Raw genomic sequence first — 20,279 nt, 5'->3', positions numbered from 1 at the left:
CATAGAACTTAATTTGTTTATTGATGGAGCTTTGACAGCTACATGGGTGGTACAGTCTATTGCTCGATCCATCTCCAATATCACGCTGAACCGTGCCGGTGGCCAAATATCCCAGGGTGCACAGGGATGGAATTTGTGCGTTTTGTTCCACGCACCGATTTCGGTCCCAAATTGCAGTACAAATCAAGGAGAATGTGTCTCGGGTAGCGGACTCTACTTAATATTATGTTCTCTCTGCAAATAATTCCCTGTCTCTGAAAACAGCTCCCCGCGGAGCGCACTCTGTGAGAAGTATTCCGATAATGCTAGATAAACCATGGTGCATTCATTCGGAAAGACCTATTCCAAATGCTATTTATAGGGTTTGACAATAATTACACTCATGTCTCTATTTTACAATTAACTATAATTGATTATGAGTCATCCCGAACACGTCAGTGTTGAAACTCGAATGCATGAAAGCTGTTGCTGCTTTCCTATTCTACCGCTTGGTGCCACGTACGCACGGTCTGAGCTGTGCATAGATATACGCACAATCTCAAGCACATGTTCATATTGATAAATCCCACACTTTGCTTAGAAATGATCTTACGCACGGTTTACGCACATATCTGTGCGTACGCAGCATTGATAAATGAGGGCCCAGGGATGAGAGAACCCCACTCAATGAGGAACATCGTTATACAAACGGGAGAGGGTGGGTGGGTGTCAATGTACTAAACATCTGGGGAGGTGAAGGATTGGGGGTTGGGTAGATAGGAAGGGGAGATGAAAGAGAGAGAGAGAGGAAGGAATGGGAGAAAGGGTGAAGAAATAAGGGTGAGAGAGATTAAAGAGAGAAGGAGGCGGGAGTTTTATCTACCACACCATTCAATGTCAGATATTTGTTAGTCCCAGTACGATTTCCCCTCTTGGTGAGATTGACCTCATTGACCTTGACATGTGACAGAATTCCATAATCTCTCAACCTCTCTCTCTCTCTGAATTGCTGAATTGTTCGCCCTTGTTTTCCCCAGTTCATGCACCTTGGTTGAAGGACGAAGTTGCGACAGATATTTAGTTTCTCTAGTAGGAATTAATAACATGTTGGAGTTCTAAATGCGGGTGGTGTTCCCCTTTAAGAAGAAACAACCTGATTATCTACTGGTCATTTAACCAGGGAAGCGGTTGAGCTCCCTCTCTCTCTCTCTCTCTCTCTGCTAGTGCCAGTCTCTCCTTCAGGGCACCTTGTGGGATATCTTTATGCAGGTTGTCATGGATACTGGCTCGGTAGCACTTTAACTTATGGTGCTGAAAGAAGAGAACACATGTAATGACTGGGTATCACTAATGCAATGACAAGAATAATGCTAATGATAGCAGTGGAATTTGCAGGTGTTACCTGGCGATTGGAGCACATTATAATATTGTAGTTATTCACAAAGATCTGCACAGTTTAATAGTTGTTACAACATAATCTCCCAGGAGGTACAATCTACTTAGCAGTATCTACGCAATTCCTACTGGAGATGTGGGGGATATCCCTGGTGAAGAACCACAGAGGTCATCACAACTAAACAGCTGTTGCAGCAACACTCCCCAGAATGCACCATACAGCTACTGGCACCTACACAGTCCTTGGGGACAATTTCCCAGTAGCTACCCAGTAACTTACCTATCGAGATGGGGAGAAAACTAGTATATCCTATTGGACCATTACAGTTGTTACAGCCCCCCAAGTACCATGTTGTTATCAGTATGTACCATGTTGTTATCAGTATGTACCGTGTTGTTATCAGTAGGCCTATGTACCATGTTGTTATCAGTATGTACCATGTTGTTATCAGTATGTACCATGTGTATAGGAGCGATCCAGACAATATTCCCAGAAATACAAGGTGGTCAGAGCTTATCTGCAGCTTTATATATACAGCGTATCTTACCTCCCAGAAGATGTATTTAGTAGTTTTTAGAATGATTGAAGTAGAATCTTATAGGATGTAGGATAAGCTGTATAGCTCTGACCACCTTGTGTCCATATCTCTGCTAATGTGTCTTGGGGGGTTGTAACAACTGCAATGGTCCATCTCAATAGGTAAGTTACTGGGTAGCTACTGGGAAATTGTCTCCAAACACTATGTACCTACTATAGGTAGCTACTGTATATGACACCCTCTGGGCCGGGGGGGGGGGGGGTAGCTGTAGATCCGACTATGTGGTTATTTACTTGATGTAGGTACGGGGCAGCAGCTGTGTCAAGCTAGCTTAATTAAGTAGCTACTGGGGAATTGTCCCCAATGACTATGACTCAACCAGTAGCCTGTGTGGTACATTCTGGGGAGTGTTGCTGTGTCAGTGGTTTAGTTCTGATGACCTCTACAGTTCTTCACTATAGGGATATCCCCCATTGCCAGTAGACACTGTGTAGATGCTGCATTTAGAAAAAAAATAGATTTTATCCCAGCAGAGACGATGCTGTAACACCATTAACCTCCTCTGACTGCTGTGCATAACTAACGTTACCATATAACATGCTCCAATCACCAGATAACCCTTACAATTCCCATGGCTGTGAATACAATTTCTCTGTCATTGCATTAGCAATATCCTGTGATTACTGGACGTTATGTGTTCTTTCAGCACTGTAAGATAAGTGCTACCTACTGTGGTGGAACCATGTGACCAGATCTCCATGGTTGGTATAAATGTATTGGTAAGGCATTAGGAATCAATTATAAACAGATAGATCAGAAGCTATAGGCAGAGGAGTCTGTGGTCAAATCGTTTTTTATTTATTTTAATTCTATTTATTTTGGGGCTTTATGTATATTTCACTCATCCCAATTTTGTCGTTATGCCAATTCCCTTCCTGGTCGTTGCACGCATTGCCCCACTGTCGGCCTGGGTAGGGTGTAGAACTAACACATGCCTCCTCCGATACATGTGGAGTCGCCAACCGCTTCTTTTCACCTGACAGCGAGGAGTTTCACTGGGGGAATGTAACGCATGCAGAGGTTCACGCTATTTCCCGCAGATCCCCTCCCTGCTGAACAGGCACCCCGACCAACCAGTAGTAGTCGCAGTTTACAATGACCAGGACACATACCCCACAGGCTTCCCACCCGCTAACACTGCCAATTGTGTTAGTAGGGACGACTGACCAAGCCGGAGGTACCGCTGACAGCTGGATTCAATCCTAGAGTCTCTGCGGTGGTAGGCGAGTGCTTAGTCCACTGCGCTACCCAGCCGCCCGTCAAATAGTTTTTAATGATAATAATAATAATCGTAAACCTTAACATGAATAGAATAAATGGATTTGCGGTAATGTCTCCAACATGCTCTGTGATTTATAGGAGAGTGATGTGACAGACACTGGCTGATCAGTGGAAGTGTGTCTCCAGACTGAGTTGCTGTAATGCTCATGCAGTGTGGTTGATACCATATGGCGGGAGCCCTCTCAGTGTAAACACTTCAATTAGATACTTTTCCAAGTGTTTCAGTGATTGCATTATTCAACTTCTGTGGTCACAACTGTGAAGTTCATGCCCGCCTGGTCTGACAGCAAGTGGTCCGCCAACAGCCAGTGACCGTTGGTTACACTCGTTGTGATTTACTCTGCAGCGTCAAGAGACAGAACCTTTCAGCCACAGGCGGAAGATACCACACTTTATATAAAATCATATCTACTTGACACCAATAACATCCCGCACAATGCAGTCAGATTGAATATCTTCTGCTGCCTGCGAATGACTCATTCAATTATTCAGTAAATTGGACTACAACAAGTGGAAGCCTGTTGTCTGTGTGGAGGGGTATACACCTTGGGAATATTGCAATACAGTTTGCAGAGTTTGATACCAGCCAAGGGACAAATATAATCATTGTAAAACGTCCCGGATCTACTGTATAGGCTACTTATATGGGAAGAATGCGAGTGACCCGCGACACCACCTGCTGGTCCAATTCTATACCGCCATCATACAAAGCATACTCACCTATGGAAGCAAATGAGTGCCAGAAGTATTTGAATTTAATCAGACACCGCATTTATAGCATTGAAAATAATAACTTTGAAAACATGTATCTGAATTTGAAAACATGTATCTGAATTTTTTCAGACACCGCATTTTTGTATCTGAATTATTTCAGACACTGCATTTATAGTTTCAGACACCGAATTTATAGCATTGCAAATAAATACTTTGAAAATCATGTATCTGAATTTCTTTGCTCCGAATTTACCTATGCGAAATAAAAATGCAGTGTTAATAAAACAATTCGAATGCATAATAAAATTCAATTCGACGCCAAAAAAAAAATCGATGCATAATTGCGGTGTATATAATTCGATGTCAAAAATTCGATGCATAATTGCGGTGTATGGAATTCGATGTAAAAAACCAACATCCGGGTATCCAGCTGCAGAACCACAGAACCACCACAGCAGCAGCAGGCTGAGGCCCCTCTATTTGGGTCACGTGATTTGGGTCACGTGACTGTCCCACCCAATGGCTGAAATGGAGTATTGCACTGCAGGCATTGGCTGATGCACTGCGGGATTGATTGATTGATTGATTGAAAACTTTATTAACAGATTGTAGAATGGGTACAGTGACCGATTGATTGATTGATTGATTGATTGATTGATTGATTGATTGATTGATTGATTGATTGATTGATTGAACACTTTATTAACAGATTGCAGAATGGGTACAGTGACGTCACAGGCCCGGATTGATTGATTGATTGATTGATCTGATTGATTGAAAACTTTATTAACAGATTGTAGAATGGGTACAGTGACCGATTGATTGATTGAAAACTTTATTAACAGATTGCAGAATGGGTACAGTGACGTCACAGGCCCGGATTGATTGATTGATTGATTGAAAACTTTATTAACAGATTGCAGAATGGGTACATTGACGTCACAGGCCCGGATTGATTGATTGATTGATTGATTGAAAACTTTATTAACAGATTGCAGAATGGGTATAGAGGTGTGAGAGGTGTGAGAGGTGTGATAGGTGTGATAGGTGTGATAGGTGTGAGAGGTGTGATAGGTGGGATCGGTGGGATAGGTGTGATAGGTGCGAGAGGTGTGATAGGTGTGATAGGTGTGAGAGGTGTGATAGGTGTGATAGGTGGGATCGGTGTGATAGGTGTGAGAGGTGTGAGAGGTGTGATAGGTGTGATAGGTGTGATAGGTGTGATAGGTGGGATAGGTGTGAGAGGTGGGATCGGTGTGAGAGGTGTGATAGGTGTGAGAGGTGTGAGAGGTGTGATCAGTGTGATAGGTGTGATAGGAGTGATAGGTGGGATCGGTGTGATAGGTGTGATAGGTGTGAGAGGTGTGATAGGTGTGATAGGTGTGATAGGTGGGATCGGTGTGATAGGTGTGATAGGTGTGATAGGTGTGAGAGGTGTCCGATCACACCTATCACACCTATCACACCGATCCCACCTAGCACACCGATCCCACCTATCACACCTCTCACACCTATCACACATATCACACCTCTCACACCTATCACACCTATCACACCTAGCACACCGATCCCACCTATCACACCTCTCACACCTCTCACACCTATCACACCTCTCACACCTCTCACACCTATCACACCTATCACACCTATCACACCTCTCACACCTATCACACCTCTCACACCGATCCCACCTCTCACACCTATCACACCTATCCCACCTATCACACCTCTCATGCATAGCTATCCATAGCTACAGTACCTCATGTGTTACTGTGCGTAGCTACAGTACTTCATGTGTTAATGTGCATAGCTACAGTACTTCATCTGTTACTGTCCATAGCTACAGTACCTCATGTGTTACTCAGCATAGCTACAGTACTTCATGTGTTAATGTGCATAGCTACAGTACTTCATGTGTTAATGTGCATAGCTACAGTACTTCATGTGTTAATGTGCATAGCTACAGTACAGTACTTCATGTGTTACTGAGCATAGCTACAGTACTTCATGTGTTACTGTCCATAGCTACAGTACCTCATGTGTTACTGTGCGTAGCTACAGTACTTCATGTGTTAATGTGCATAGCTACAGTACTTCATGTGTTAATGTGCATAGCTACAGTACTTCATGTGTTAATGTGCATAGCTACAGTACCTCATGTGTTACTGTGCATAGCTACAGTACTTCATGTGTTACTGTGCATAGCTACAGTACTTCATGTGTTACTCAGCATAGCTACAGTACTTCATGTGTTACTCAGCATAGCTACAGTACCTCATGTGTTACTCAGCATAGCTACAGTACAGTACTTCATGTGTTACTGTGCATAGCTACAGTACTTCATGTGTTACTGTGCATAGCTACAGTACATCATGTGTTAATGTGCATACCTACAGTACAGTACATCATGTGTTACTGTGCATAGCTACAGTATGTCATGTGTTACTGTGCATAAACAAACCTGTGTTTCCATACTTCTGTAGGAATCCCCAAGCTTTCCTCCTATGCCAAGGCAGAGGACAAGCTGTTCAAGCACCTCTTCAAAAACTACCAGAAATGGGTTCGGCCAGTGGAGTATCTCAACGGGACGGTGAGGGTAAAATTTGGACTGGCCATCTCCCAGCTAGTTGACGTGGTAAGTTTGGAAATACTCCCAATTACCCATGTATGGTTAATGGCGTGATTCAGATAATCTTGTATGGTGTTCTGTTTTATCATCCAAAAGAGAAAAACACTATTCATACCACAAACATTCTACAGTAAGCATGGTGATCACTGGTTGCATAAGAAAACGTTCTAATAACTCATTGTTATGCAGTGTTTGTGTCAAGTCAAATAGATTGAATATTTTGTTTCTCTGTCCCAGGATGAGAAAAACCAGTTGATGACAACCAATGTATGGATGAAACAGGCAAGTGTACCTACAGTATTCTCCACAAATGAATGGCCATTTCCCTGTGGACTCATCCCTCCACACCAGCTCCAGTCACTCAGGTCGTCCGCTCGGCTCCCCTGTCACAGTGACAAATAACTCCATGCAAATTAGCCCGATAGAAGGTCAGCAGCCACCATCTATCCATCTGGGCTGGGGGGATTGTTACAGACAAGGTTAGAAGGAGTAATGTTGGGCTCTCCTCACTTCCTCTGTATCAGCTGTTCACCTTTCAAAAAACAAACCTTTACTTATTGTCTCCATAGTAGATGGATTCTATTCTATTCTATTCTATTCTATTCTATTCTATTCTATTCTATTCTATTCTATTCTAGATCATTGTCATGCAGAGGAAATAATCCAATGGCATAATTTTTGCAAACACACTGCCAAAGAATATTCTCGTGTAAGTATTTTCCTCGAGTGAGAGTGTCAAGTGTCAAGTGAAGAAAAATAATCAACAGAAATGTAAAATGTCAAAGTGCTCCTTCCGTTGTGGCTCCCTAGAACTGCTGACACTCACTGGGCTTAAGAGATGAAATAATCAAAGCCATATAATTTTAACTGTTTACTATTTAAAAAAAAAATTCCCCATGATTAACATTAATAGCCTAATCTCAAGATATCTGTAACAAATTACAAATATTTCCGAATTTTAACCACTTATATTCGTGTTCGTTTGATACCAAGAGAAACGGCCATATTCATCATATATCTATACATTTTTTACATCACATTACAGCGTATGAAAACTCGACAAAATCCCTGTGAATAAGAATCTGCCATTATAAAAAAGAAAGGTTGACTAATTCGGTCAGAAATAGCGGAGACGCTAAACGTTAGTAAGCGCTGATTATTATTATATTCTGCGGGCGAGCACTACTCGATCTCCCGGTATTATTCTGAACACAGATCGCTGTCGGCCGAGCACCAGAGCACTTCCGCGTATGGAGCTCTAGTGACGGTATCGCACAGAAGCGGGGGCCGGCCTGGGGGGCTCGTATTTCAGCCTGTGACAAGCGATAGGGGAGAGGGAGCGGAGGAGAGGTGGAGGAGGTGTTTTTTTGGGCTGAGCGCTCTCTCGCACCCCCCCCCCCCCCCCCCCCCCCCCCCCCCCCCCACCGGAGCAGTCTGGTGCCCTTTCAGCCACATCCCCAGCATATATCACCGCCTCCTGCCTGCTTAGTAGCCGGCAAAGTGGGCTGTAGAGCAATTGCGCCACCGTGTGTTCTAAATCGTTAACAGCATCATGCCTCGAAAGCTTGATCCCTGACAGTGTGTAAAGAGATTGCATTTGATAATTCTATCTAGAATTGAACGAATGAGTGCAGATTAAAAAATGCGTTTTAACATGGAAGTGGAGCTGATGAAAATGGACGCCAGGGACAAGTGTGTACCCCTATATGACTAACTTTTTTTTAGAGCATTTCAAATCATAATCTTTTGACATAATGAAAATATATGTAAAATGAAGATATGGTCCCAATTTCAAGAAATAATAATAAACACAGACACCGCTGTGCTCACACACACACACACAATTCAAGAAAGACAGAAACGGTACCAGGGACGCACAAAGGTTCAGACACCCAGCCCTATTTCCTACTTACCAGTTACCAAGATGTGTCCTCTCTCAGCACTCGAGGATAGGCAGCCACAACACTGCGGTAATGTGGCCATGCCTCAATCTGTACAAGCACCTGGAATGATCTCTAAAGAAAATGTACTCAAGCAAATAGCAAGAACGATTTGTGGGGATATTGTTTTCTTTAGTTTTGAAATATGCCCCTTATTTATCTCCTCTTTTTATTAATTTAACTTTCCTTAATACATTTGTATGTATTTATATTTGTTACGGGTTGGTGTTGTGGAGGACCCAATAGCAGACAGGACGAGGAGAGAGCAGGCAGGACGAGACGGAGTGAGAACCAAAAATAGAGCTTTACTTAACACAAGGAAGAAATGTAACAAACAAAATTACTTTCCAAAATGTGAACAAAAACCTCAGCAATGCTGGCAGAGAACAAAGTACAAAAAACTAACACGAGAAACATCTGACATACAAGAAACAAAAGACAGGATACAAGTGACCAGTGTAGATAGGGAAAACAGGATAATGCACCGACACAGGGAAGGGGGAAGACAAGACTGATATACCCAGACTAATAAAAAACGAGGCACACATGGGGAGAAACAAGTTGACAGACTAAAGTGACACCAATACACGACAGGACTGAATAACAAATACATACACACACAAGAGACAACACACTAGACCAGGCCAGGAAACACAGAGTAGGCAACATGGACAACATGACAGAGATTACATTAATAATGACTAAAGACAGATTGAACATTAGTAAATGCGATTGCCCACTAGATGGCGGCACAGGACCACGGATGGGAGCAGGGTGAGAGGAGAGCTGACCAAGAGAGACTGAGGGAAGAAGAGGTGCAGGGAAGGGTCTTAGGACAGGTGGACCCTTACAATATTGTATTATATATTCTCTACCAGTTTTTCTATGCTTTTTTGAAAACTTTCTTTATTTCAGGAAGAAACATCAGTTGAACATTTCAGTTTTACATATTATACATTTTCCATCTTTTTTCTTTTTTCCCTTCTTTCCCCTTTCCCCTCCATCATTCCCACCCCTTCCCACAAATGGAGGTTGACAACAAACATATCTGCATTACATTCAAATAAATATATAGACAAATTATTTAGCTGGAGAAGAGAAACAATAAAAGAAAAAATAAATAATTTCACTTTTTATCCCTGCCCCTTCTTGTAGTATAATTCCTGTTAATTTTAATTCTTGAATAGTTCGATCTTCTGCAGTTATGTCCCCTGTTCCTACCCACCCTCTTCGGGATCTCATTTGCACCCATACATACTAGGACAGGGAAGGGGGGGGGGGGGGGGGGGGGGGGCAGTAAACAATAGGAATAAAATAATAATAAAAGATATGAAAATGTAGTTAGAGGTGTAAAGCTCTATTCTTTCTCAGTCTCTTCATTGATAGTCAGGGTATCGATGTGTTGCAGAAATGGTTGCCAGGTCGCATGGAATGTTTCAAGGGAGCCCTTTAGGGAGAATCTGATTTGTTCAAGTCTAATGCAATGTAGTATCTCATGTATCCATCTGTTGTGAGTGGGTGGGGAAGGGTGTATCCATTTAAAGAGAATGAGTCTCCTAGCGAAGAGGGTAGTGAATGCCACAACTCGTTTTGCAGCCCTAGATGTGATTGTAGGGGTATTCGGAATTCCGAAAAGGGCAGTGAGTGGATCTGGGTCTAACGTCCCACCCAGGACCTTACTCAGTGTATCAAATATTGTAGTCCAAAACTCTGTGAGTTTAGGGCACGTCCAAAACATGTGCATATAATTGGCTGGAGATTGTTTACATCTATTGCATGCATCCGTTCTATCCGGGTATATCTTTGCTAACCTCGCATTGGTGTAATGAACCCTGTGCAGGATCCTACACTGCAGCAAGCTGTGTCTTGCACATATAGAGGAGGTGTGTACAAGGTCTAATATATGATCCCATTGTTCATCTGTGATGGTAATTCCCAGGTCTTTGTCCCATTTGGCTTTTAGGGAGTCTAAGCAAGTTGGGTCTATCCAAAATATTTTATCATATATAATTGAGACAAGCCCTTTTCGCCCAGTGCTGAGCGATAAGAGGGGGTCAATCCTCGAGTCTGGAGGACGGCCAGGGAATTGTGGGAATTGGTTCTGAACAAAATGCCTGATCTGAAAGAAGCGGAAAAGGTGGGAGTTTGGAAGACCACATTTTTTAGATAATTCTGCAAATGAGGAGAACACACCTCCGGAGTAGAGGTCATTAATAGTTAGCAATCCTTTGTTTGCCCAGATTCTGAATACAGGATCGGAGCAGGATGGTAGGAATAGGTGATTACGAGAGATTGGAGCTAGCCCCGATGGAGTGTGTAGGCCAAATTGTTTCCTAAACTGATTCCAGATTTTCAAAGTATTAGTTACGATTTGGTTCTGAGCCACTTGTTTAATAGGGATTGACATGGGCAGTTGGGATGTTGCCACAGACCAGAGTGAGTATTTTGAAGAGGAGATTTCCATCTGAGCCCATTGGGGTCGTTCTTCTTCCTCCCTTTTGGACCTCCAGTAAAGGAGTTTGTTTATATTACATGCCCAGTAGTAATAGCGAAGATTAGGCAAAGCCAAACCCCCTTCTGATTTGGAAAGTTGCATGACTGTCCTCTTAATACGTGCTCTTTTGTTACCCCACAGGAATGAACTTATAAGTTGGTCAATCGAGGAGAAAAAAGCTTTATTAATGAATATTGATATATGCTGAAAAGCATATAAAATCAGGGTAAGACCACCATTTTTATCAGGTTAACTCTTCCCAAAAGTGAGAGGGGGAGAGAGGACCACCTAGTCAGATCCAACTTAAAGCGATCCAGTAGAGGACGGACATTTTTTGCGAAGAGCTCCATAGGTGATTTGGCTATGAAAATCCCTAGATATGTGAATCCTTCCATGGCCCTTTTAAAGGGGAAAAGCGATTGAGGAAGCCGTTCCGCAGATGCATTAACAGGTAAATATTCACTTTTCTGGAGATTAAATTTGTACCCAGAGAGCTGCCTATGCTGTTCTAGAATGTTTAGGATAACAGGGATGGACGATGACGGATTGGAGACATAGAGTAGGAGATCATCGGTATATAATGAGAGTTTATGAACCAGACCGAACCTCTCAATCCCCTCAAATCTGTCCTCATTGCGAAGCCATATGGCTAACGGTTCTGCGGCAAGCGCGTAGAGTAAGGGAGAAAGTGGACATCCTTGACGGGTGCCACGATAAAGCGAGAACTGGCCCGACTTGATACCATTTACATTAACCGAGGCCACCGGGTATATACGTTTTATCCATGAAATAAAACCCGGGCCCAGACCGAATTTCTCAAGTGTATGGAACAAGTATCTCCATTCCACTCTGTCAAACGCTTTCTCAGCATCTAGGGAGAGTACAATTTCTGGTGCGCCAGTCGTGGTTGTGAAAAGGATATTTAAGAGCCTTCTGGTGTTAAAGAAGGACTGCCTGTCCATGATGAAACCTGTCTGATCCGGGTCTATCAGGAATGGAACCACCTTCTGGAGACAGGACCTTAGCCAATATTTTACAATCCACATTAAGGAGGGAGATTGGTCTGTAACTGCTACAAAGGAGAGGGTCTTTACCTTTTTTGAGCAACAGGGACCACAACGCTTCTGATAGCGGGGGTGGAATTTGGCCCTTTAGAAGGGAGTCGTTATATACTCTCAGTAGAAAAGGGGCAATCAACATGGAGTACGTTTTATAAAATTCTGTTGTATAGCCATCTGGCCCGGGTGATTTACCACTTTGTAAAGATTTGATTGCCTCAGTCACTTCAGAGATGGTTATAACCATGCCCAACTCTTCGGCCTGCGTTTTATTTACTTGAGGGTAAGTAAGAGACTTGAGGGGGTTCGGGCGATCCCAGTCCTGCTGGGAAGACTCTGACATGTAAAGTTTAGAATAATAGTCAGAGAAAATTTCAGAAATTTTCGTAGGGTCTGTTGTAGTGACACCTAATTGGGATTTTATTCTGGGGATCAGTCTGGAGGCACTCGCCACTCGTGCTTGGTACGCAAGCAATTTTCCTGCCTTGTCCCCTTGCTCGAAAAAACGTTGTTTGGTGTGTAGGAGTAGTTTCTCGATCTCACTAGTTGAGAGCAGATCATATTGTGTTTGAAGCTGGAGTCGTTTTTTATATAGAGCAGGGGTGGGTTTGGACGAGTACTGGATGTCTAACTGTTTGATCTCATCTGATATACCTGTTAATTTGGATTGTTCCTGCTTCCTAAGATGAGAGGTAAAGGAGATAGCCTGTCCGCGGAGATATGCCTTAAAGGCCTCCCAGAGTATGTCGCTGTTAATTCCAGGCGTGTCGTTTATCTCAAAGAAGATTTTTATTTGTGAATGAATGAAATCCTTAAATTCAGGTTCAGATAGTAAGTGGGAGTTGAATCTCCAAAATTTAGAGGGTGGTCTACCCTGGGGGAAGTTCATTTCAACGGATGTCGGGGCATGATCGGAAATGACTATACTATGGTACTTAATAGAGATTACATTATGTAGTGGTTTTTTATCCAGTAAAAATAAATCTATCCTCGAATATGTGTGGTGGACATGGGAAAAGAAGGAGAAAAGTTTATCGGTAGGAAATTTTGTTCTCCAAGGGTCTATAAGGCCAAGCTGTTCCATGTGACATTTTAAGATGTTAGCTGCTTTGGAGACGGTAGTACGTCTATCAGACGATCTGTCAAGTTCTATGTTTTGGACCTGGTTAAAGTCCCCTCCAATAATTATGTGGTGATCATTAAGGTTAGGTATAGAGGAAAATAAGTTGGATACAAATTTATCATTGTCCCAATTTGGTGCATATATTAAGGCCAGAACCACAGGAGTGTTCTGCAGTCTGCCCGACACTATAACATATAGTCCGTCAGGGTCAGTTAAAATGGTGGACGGCTCGAAGGGTACATCCCTATGTATAATAATTGCAGCTCCCCTGGCTTTTGCAGAGAATTTAGAATGAAAAGTGTGTCCCATCCATGCTCTCTTAATGCAGGGATATCTGAGGTGCAGATGTGTGTCTCCTGTAAAAAACAAAGGTCACCCTTTAGATGTTGTAGGTGTTTAAGTACCTTGTTTGCTTCGATAGAGTTATTCATCCCTTTGACATTCCATGAGACGAAGCGGATGCTTCTGCAAGTCACTGCCATGATCTGCTAAGTGTATATATACCTGAGTTGAAAAGATGAAATAGTGGAAGAAGGGAGAAAGGTAGAGGGGGATAAAGAAAAAAGGGAGTAGGGGGGGGGGGGTTGACGCACACACATGCACCCACACATCCATACACAAACATACTCACCCGGGGGTACAGCCCTTGGTCCCTAGGGGAACAGTAACAACCTTTGTATCTCTCTGGATACGCTCCTTCCGGTGGAGACTTTATCCTCACTCCTATTTTCCCTCTCTCCTGTTAATTTCAAACAGTCTGCAATATAGTTATGGATACATTTTAAACTGTGTTTAAAGAACATTCAAACAGCAAAAAAAAATAAAGAATGAACAAATTCAAAATAAAGATTAAATAAAAATGAAAGATATTAGCAACACGACTCGGGGCTCATCCACTAGAGCATAGACATAAAAGTGCTACTGATGGCTTTTAACGTGTATCTCTTCTATGTAACGTATCGCTAATCGATCGTTGTCTTGTCTCGTATAGTGGGATTTCCTTTTCTCTGCGTTGAAAACACGGTTTCCTTTTATTCGATTGGCTCCCTTAAAATGAATCTGAGACGACACGATGGCGGCAGATGCAAACAGAACGCTCTCTGTGTTTTATTGAAAAACACAGCTCAATCATCAGGGTTTAACAGCAGAAATTACTTCTATTCTAAGTCATCGTCTTCTGGTGGGCTGCTGGTTTGCGTTTCGTTCTATCGTCTCTTTTCTTGAACCGTCTCAGTGGAGCATCTCCCGGGATGATTTCTTCTGAGCGTGTTCCTCCTTCAACGAACACCCCTGCTTAAGAAACTAAAGCCACGCCCCTCGTCCTGTCCCGTCATGTGACGTAGGCCCAGGAGCATGGCTTTCTCTGATTGGCTGAATTACTTTAGATGGCATCCATTTTGTGACACGTCATCTTGAATTTGAGAATCATCTCCTTTTAAGGTGGTATTTGAGTTGTTAAACTGAGTTTTGCCGTAACTGGAGGGCAGTCACTATTTTTACCACTACATCCATCAGCAGTTTACTTCAAATCACTAGTCCTATTTGTTACATTGTTTTGTAAGGATTAAAACTTACAGATTACTTCCTAATTATTCAAACTATATTAGTTTAATGGTTTTCCCGAATTCTGGAGCCTTCTACAGCTATTTAAACCTATTTATTGATCTTTCCTTGCTTATTGTTCTATATAATTTAAAGTAGTATCTTTGGCTTAGTTTTTAACCTTTTCAAATACTCAAACATTGTAACCAACATCTAATTTTACTCTATAATATGTTGGTAGCTTAATTTAAATTCGAATAGATCAATCCGTTACATGTTTAATCTCAAACTGATTTATACAATAAACTAAACCCGTCCAGGCAAATTTTTAATACATAATACTTTATAGTTTTAGTTTACTGTTGTCCAAATTTAGGCAATTACTTAAATGTAGTTTTCTGTGGCCATGAGACGACCAGGTGCCCTTCTCCTGGGAAGCTGGACCAAATAAAGATTGAAAATAGATGATTTGCTCACAGCCTAACAATGGGTCTTCTGAGTGACCTGTTGCTGTCTAGATAGAGTAAACAGGAACTTTTGACCTGCCAACTCTATCTAGCCTTCAGGCGCCATTTATTGGTCTAATCTGTTCCTTACTGGCCTCAAGGCCTGCTGTAATCTAAATATACTTGTGGCCTCCTATAGAAGATATGTGTAGCAGACAGTGATGTGATTGGCTCTGTGGTTGTAGCTAATGCCCGCCCACATTCTACCTAGACTGACTGTACACAGTGAAACCATTTCCTCATACTCTGCATGGGGAGAGAGAGAGAGAGAGAGAGATAGAGAGCACTTGGGGGGGGGGGGTACCTGCCGGCCGCGCGTCACACACCTGCAAACGGGAGATTGAAAGAAAGAAAAAAAAACACACAAGCTACCGCGGACTCTCATCACCGAGAGCCGAGAGGGAGAGAAAGGAAGAGAGAGGGAGGGAGGGAGAGAGGGGGCCTGTGATGATGGCGCCGCCCCGTTCGGCTGCCTCTCTGTTAGCTCCGTCGAGACTGTGTTTACTTTTGTTAATATTTATAGTTTTTAGAGTTTTGTGCGTACCAACTGTTGGTGCATTTAATGTATATGACCGTCAGTCACTCATAGACATTGGATTACGGGAAACTTACCAACTGGATGATTACTCGCTGGATCAACTTTCCGAACCACATCAATGGCCGGAAGAAATCCTCCGGAGACTAGGACCAGATCCTTTGTTCCTAGACCCCAGGAAAAGACGTCGAGGAAAAAGGGCTGGGATCCGAAACAGGCTGAGATCCAGACGACACCGTACACCACTTCCCAGTATATTGCTAGCCAATGTACAATCAATAGACAATAAACTGGATGACATCCGAGCAAGGATTCAATATCAAAGAGACGTTAGGGACTGCAATGTCCTTTGCTTCACCGAAACATGGCTAACACCGGAGGTTCCAGATCACGCGATTCAACCAGCGGATCACTTCTTTATCCATAGGAAGGATCGGACACAATCAGAGTCCGGTAAACAACGTGGTGGAGGTATTGCCTTCATGTTTAACAAAAATTGGAGTGATCCAACGAATGTGAAGGAATTATCCAACCACTGCTCCCCAGAACTGGAATATATAACCATCAAGTGTCGTCCTTTCTTCCTCCCGAGGGAGTTAACGGCGATCGTCCTGGTCGGAGTGTATATTCCACCGCAAGCCAACAACAACGCCGCGCTCTCCAGACTACACGACGAGGTAAATAATATACAAGCGACGAACGTTAACGCCGCCATTTTAGTACTGGGAGATTTCAATAGCGCCAATCTGAGAAAGGTATTGCCTGATTTCTACCAGCATGTGACTTGCAACACCAGAGGCGGTAACATCCTAGATCACTGTTACACGCAATTTAAAGGTGGCTACAAGGCTCATTCTGATAGTGGCTTTGGCAAGTCAGATCACGCATCCATTTTCCTTACACCAAAGTACAGACAAAGAATTAAAAGTACTCCCGTAGTCTCGCGAGAGGTGCAGAAATGGGATGTGACGTCAGAGGATACGATCCGGTCAGTGTTCCACAACACAGACTGGATTGTATTCCGCGACACAGATAACATTAATGCCTACACGGAGACAGTGCTGGACTATGTCTGTACTAGGGTGAAAGAAACAATCCCCACTACCAAAATGAAAGTTTACCCAAATCAAAAACCCTGGGTAGACAAATCCGTCCGTGAAGCCCTGAGAGAGCGCACCAAAGCATACAATGACGGCCTAGTGGCAGGCAACATGAATGACCACAAGGTGGCGCAACACAACGTAAGGAGGACAGTGTCAGAGGCCAAACGGCGCTACAGGGATAAAATTGAACTCCAGTTTGAACAAGCTGACTCTAGAGCTATGTGGCAGGGGCTCAAAACGATGACAGACTACAAAGGCGCCTCCCTCAAACTGAACAGTGACATCTCCTTAGCAAACGACCTCAATACCTTCTATGCGAGGTTTGATGCTGGTAATAACAACACCAGCTCACAAGCCTCGGCAATGGGGGGGGGGGGGTCGGCTGCTGATGGAGGCGCAGTGTTCAGGGTAACAGAGCATGAGGTGAGGCGGACCTTTAAAAAAGTGAATATCAGGAAGGCAGCAGGTCCGGACGGCATCCCCGGCCGCGTCCTAAAAGTCTGTGCCGACCAACTGGCCCCAGTATTCACTGACATATTTAACCTGTCCTTAGAACAGGCTGTCATCCCCACCTGCCTGAAGAAGTCCACTATTATCCCTGTACCCAAAAAATCCAAGCCTGCTTGCCTCAACGACTACCGCCCTGTAGCTCTCACCTCCATAGCCATGAAGTGCTTTGAGAAGCTAGTAAAGGGCTACATCTGCTCCTCCCTCCCCATCAACATGGACCCCCTGCAATTTGCATACCGCCCCAACAGGTCCACGGAGGACGCCATATCCCATGTGCTGCACACAGCAGCATCACACCTGGACAAGAGGCAGGGGAACTATGTGAGAATGCTATTCATCGACTACAGCTCGGCATTCAATACCATAGTCCCCTCCATACTCATAGCCAAGCTCAGGGACCTGGGCTTGGGCTATGACCTCTGCCAGTGGGTCTTGGACTTCCTGACTGGCAGACCCCAGGTGGTGAGAGCAGGCAACTGCACCTCCTCATCCATCACCCTCAACATAGGGGCCCCCCAGGGCTGTGTTCTGAGTCCCCTCCTCTACTCCCTGTACACACACGACTGTGTGGCTCAGCGGAGTAGCAATACAATCGTCAAATTTGCTGACGACACAGTGGTGGTGGGCCTGATCTCTGCCAACGACGAGAGGGCCTACCTGGAAGAGGTCAAGGTCCTGGCGGGATGGTGCCAGGAAAACAGCCTCTCCCTGAACGTCAGCAAAACAAAGGAGATGATTGTGGACTTCAGGAGGTCGGGGGTCAAGGACTACAGCCCCCTCAGCATCGACGGGGCACCGGTTGAGAGAGTCAACAGCTTCAAGTACCTCGGAGCCCACATATCCGAGGACTTGAAATGGACCATACACATTAACAGTGTGGTGAAGAAGGCACGACAACGCCTCTACTTCCTCAGGCGCCTAAGGAAGTTCCAAGTCAGCCAGAAGATCCTTAAGAACTTCTACTCATGTACAATAGAGAGCATCTTGACCGGCAACATCACCTCCTGGTTTGGGAATAGCACTGCAAAAGACCAAAGCAGACTACAAAGAGTGACACGTTCAGCCGAACGCACAATTGGAGGGGGGCTCCCCACCCTCCAGAACATTTACTACAAGCGTTGCAAGGGGAAGGCTAAGAGAATTATTAAGGACTCGAGCCACCCGAACAACTGCCTCTTTGAACTGCTGCCGTCAGGCAAGCGATACAGGAGTCTCAAGGCGAGCACAGAAAGACTCAGAAGTAGCTTCTATCCCCAGGCCATCAGGCTGCTAAACGAACAATGAATGAACACTACACAACAACAACCACCAAACACACATAGCACACACATCCACACGCACACACTCACTTTAAACAAACACACTGTAGCACCCACTACACACACTTTATAGCACACACCCACTTTAAACAAACACACTGTAGCACCCACTCCCCACACTTTATATTTATGGATGAAGGATTGCACTACAACTCGTACACCTTACTGTAAATTGTACCTAAAATTGTACCTCATCCCATTTCTGCTTTGCACTAGATAGTACTGTACATTAGTACACTGCATAGTATTGTGTATTGTATATTATATGGTAACTCAGAACATTGTACATATGTCTATACCGAACAACTGTGACCTCATTCTTCTTCTAAATTCATGCTATATTATGTTATTATGTTATTTGATACTATCTTGTCTAGCACAGTCTCTGGAGCGTAACAGTAAGAAGCATTTTGTATGAAAGTATTCTGTACTTCTGTATGACAACTATTAAAGAACTTGAACTTGAACTTAACGGCCTGTCTTTTTCTCTCTCTCTCTCTCTCTCTCTCTCTCTCTCTCTCTCTCTCTCTCTCTCTCTCTCTCTCTCTCTCTCTCTCTCTCTGCCGCACGGACTCATTACGAGAGGGAGAGAAAGGAAGAGAGAGGGAGGGAGGGAGAGAGGGGGCCTTGTCAATAACGGCCTGTCTTTTTTTCTCTCTCTCTCTCTCTCTCTCTCTCTCTCTCTCTCTCTCTCTCTCTCTCTCTCTCTCTCTCTCTCTCTCTCTCTCTCTCTCGCTCTCTCTCTCTCTCTCTCGCTCTCTCTCTCTCTCTCTCTTCCCCCTCCTCCCTCCCTCCCTCTACCAGTGCAGACTGTGTGGCACTGTCACTCAAAGTGCTTATGGGCGGAGCCAGGCCATAACAGCCTGATTTCTTGAGGCTGAAAAATGATGGTTTTGAGTACTTGATTAGAAATATAAAACAATGCATTTCTTTTTAAAAACCTTACAAATGTCTTCAATAGACTAACAGGAATTGTGTAAAGTTGCCCAAATAGTGCTAGGAATAGCAGTACATAGCCCCTTTAACCAAGAACATATATACAATTTTCTCCCTCGAAAGGACCCCTTTAAGGTCTATTTTATCCTTACATTTACATTTAGTCATTTAGCTGACGCTTTTATCCAAAGCGACTTACAAGTTCTGTACGACAAGACAGCAAGAAGGGTACAACTCTATCAGCTGAGTAACAATGTTCATCAAGTGTTGCGTGTTACAGTGTAGGTTAGTTTATTAGGACAAGTGCATGACAGTAAGGTTAGTCAGGGTTAGATTTTTTTTTTTTCCTTAGCTTCAACCCTGTCAGTTATCCTCTATTGAAACCTCTGAGGTCTATTGATAACCCGTTGGGGCCGTGGCCTCTTCGTTGGATTTGCGCTAATCGCTATCTCCTCCGGTGCCTCCGGTACCTCTGTCGGTACGCCTTCAAAGTCCACAGAGGAAAAATCATTTTTCAATTCCAATTCATGATTTCCTCTGTCTGACTCCTGTAGGAATCCTTCATCTCTCACAGAGGGACAATCGTTTTGCCCTCTGTCTGGTTCACCATAATCAT

General features: G+C 43.7%; 1 protein-coding gene across 1 annotated transcript in view; it reads left to right on the top strand.

The window, feature by feature from the left end:
• The window catches only part of chrna5 (cholinergic receptor, nicotinic, alpha 5), a gene marked incomplete at both ends in the record, with an annotated part of 69,697 nt that overhangs the window by 27,471 nt on the left and 21,947 nt on the right, over nt 1-20,279 (top strand). The window contains 2 exons of the mRNA XM_084337109.1: nt 6,452-6,603; nt 6,835-6,879. Coding sequence (XP_084193235.1) covers nt 6,452-6,603; nt 6,835-6,879 — 197 coding nt within the window. The remainder of the gene's footprint in view (nt 1-6,451; nt 6,604-6,834; nt 6,880-20,279) is intronic.

The sequence above is a fragment of the Notolepis coatsorum genome (assembly GCF_963971535.1).
Source record: "Notolepis coatsorum genome assembly, chromosome: 20".
NCBI lineage: Eukaryota > Metazoa > Chordata > Actinopteri > Aulopiformes > Paralepididae > Notolepis > Notolepis coatsorum.
This window is presented reverse-complemented; position numbering and strand designations above follow the sequence as displayed.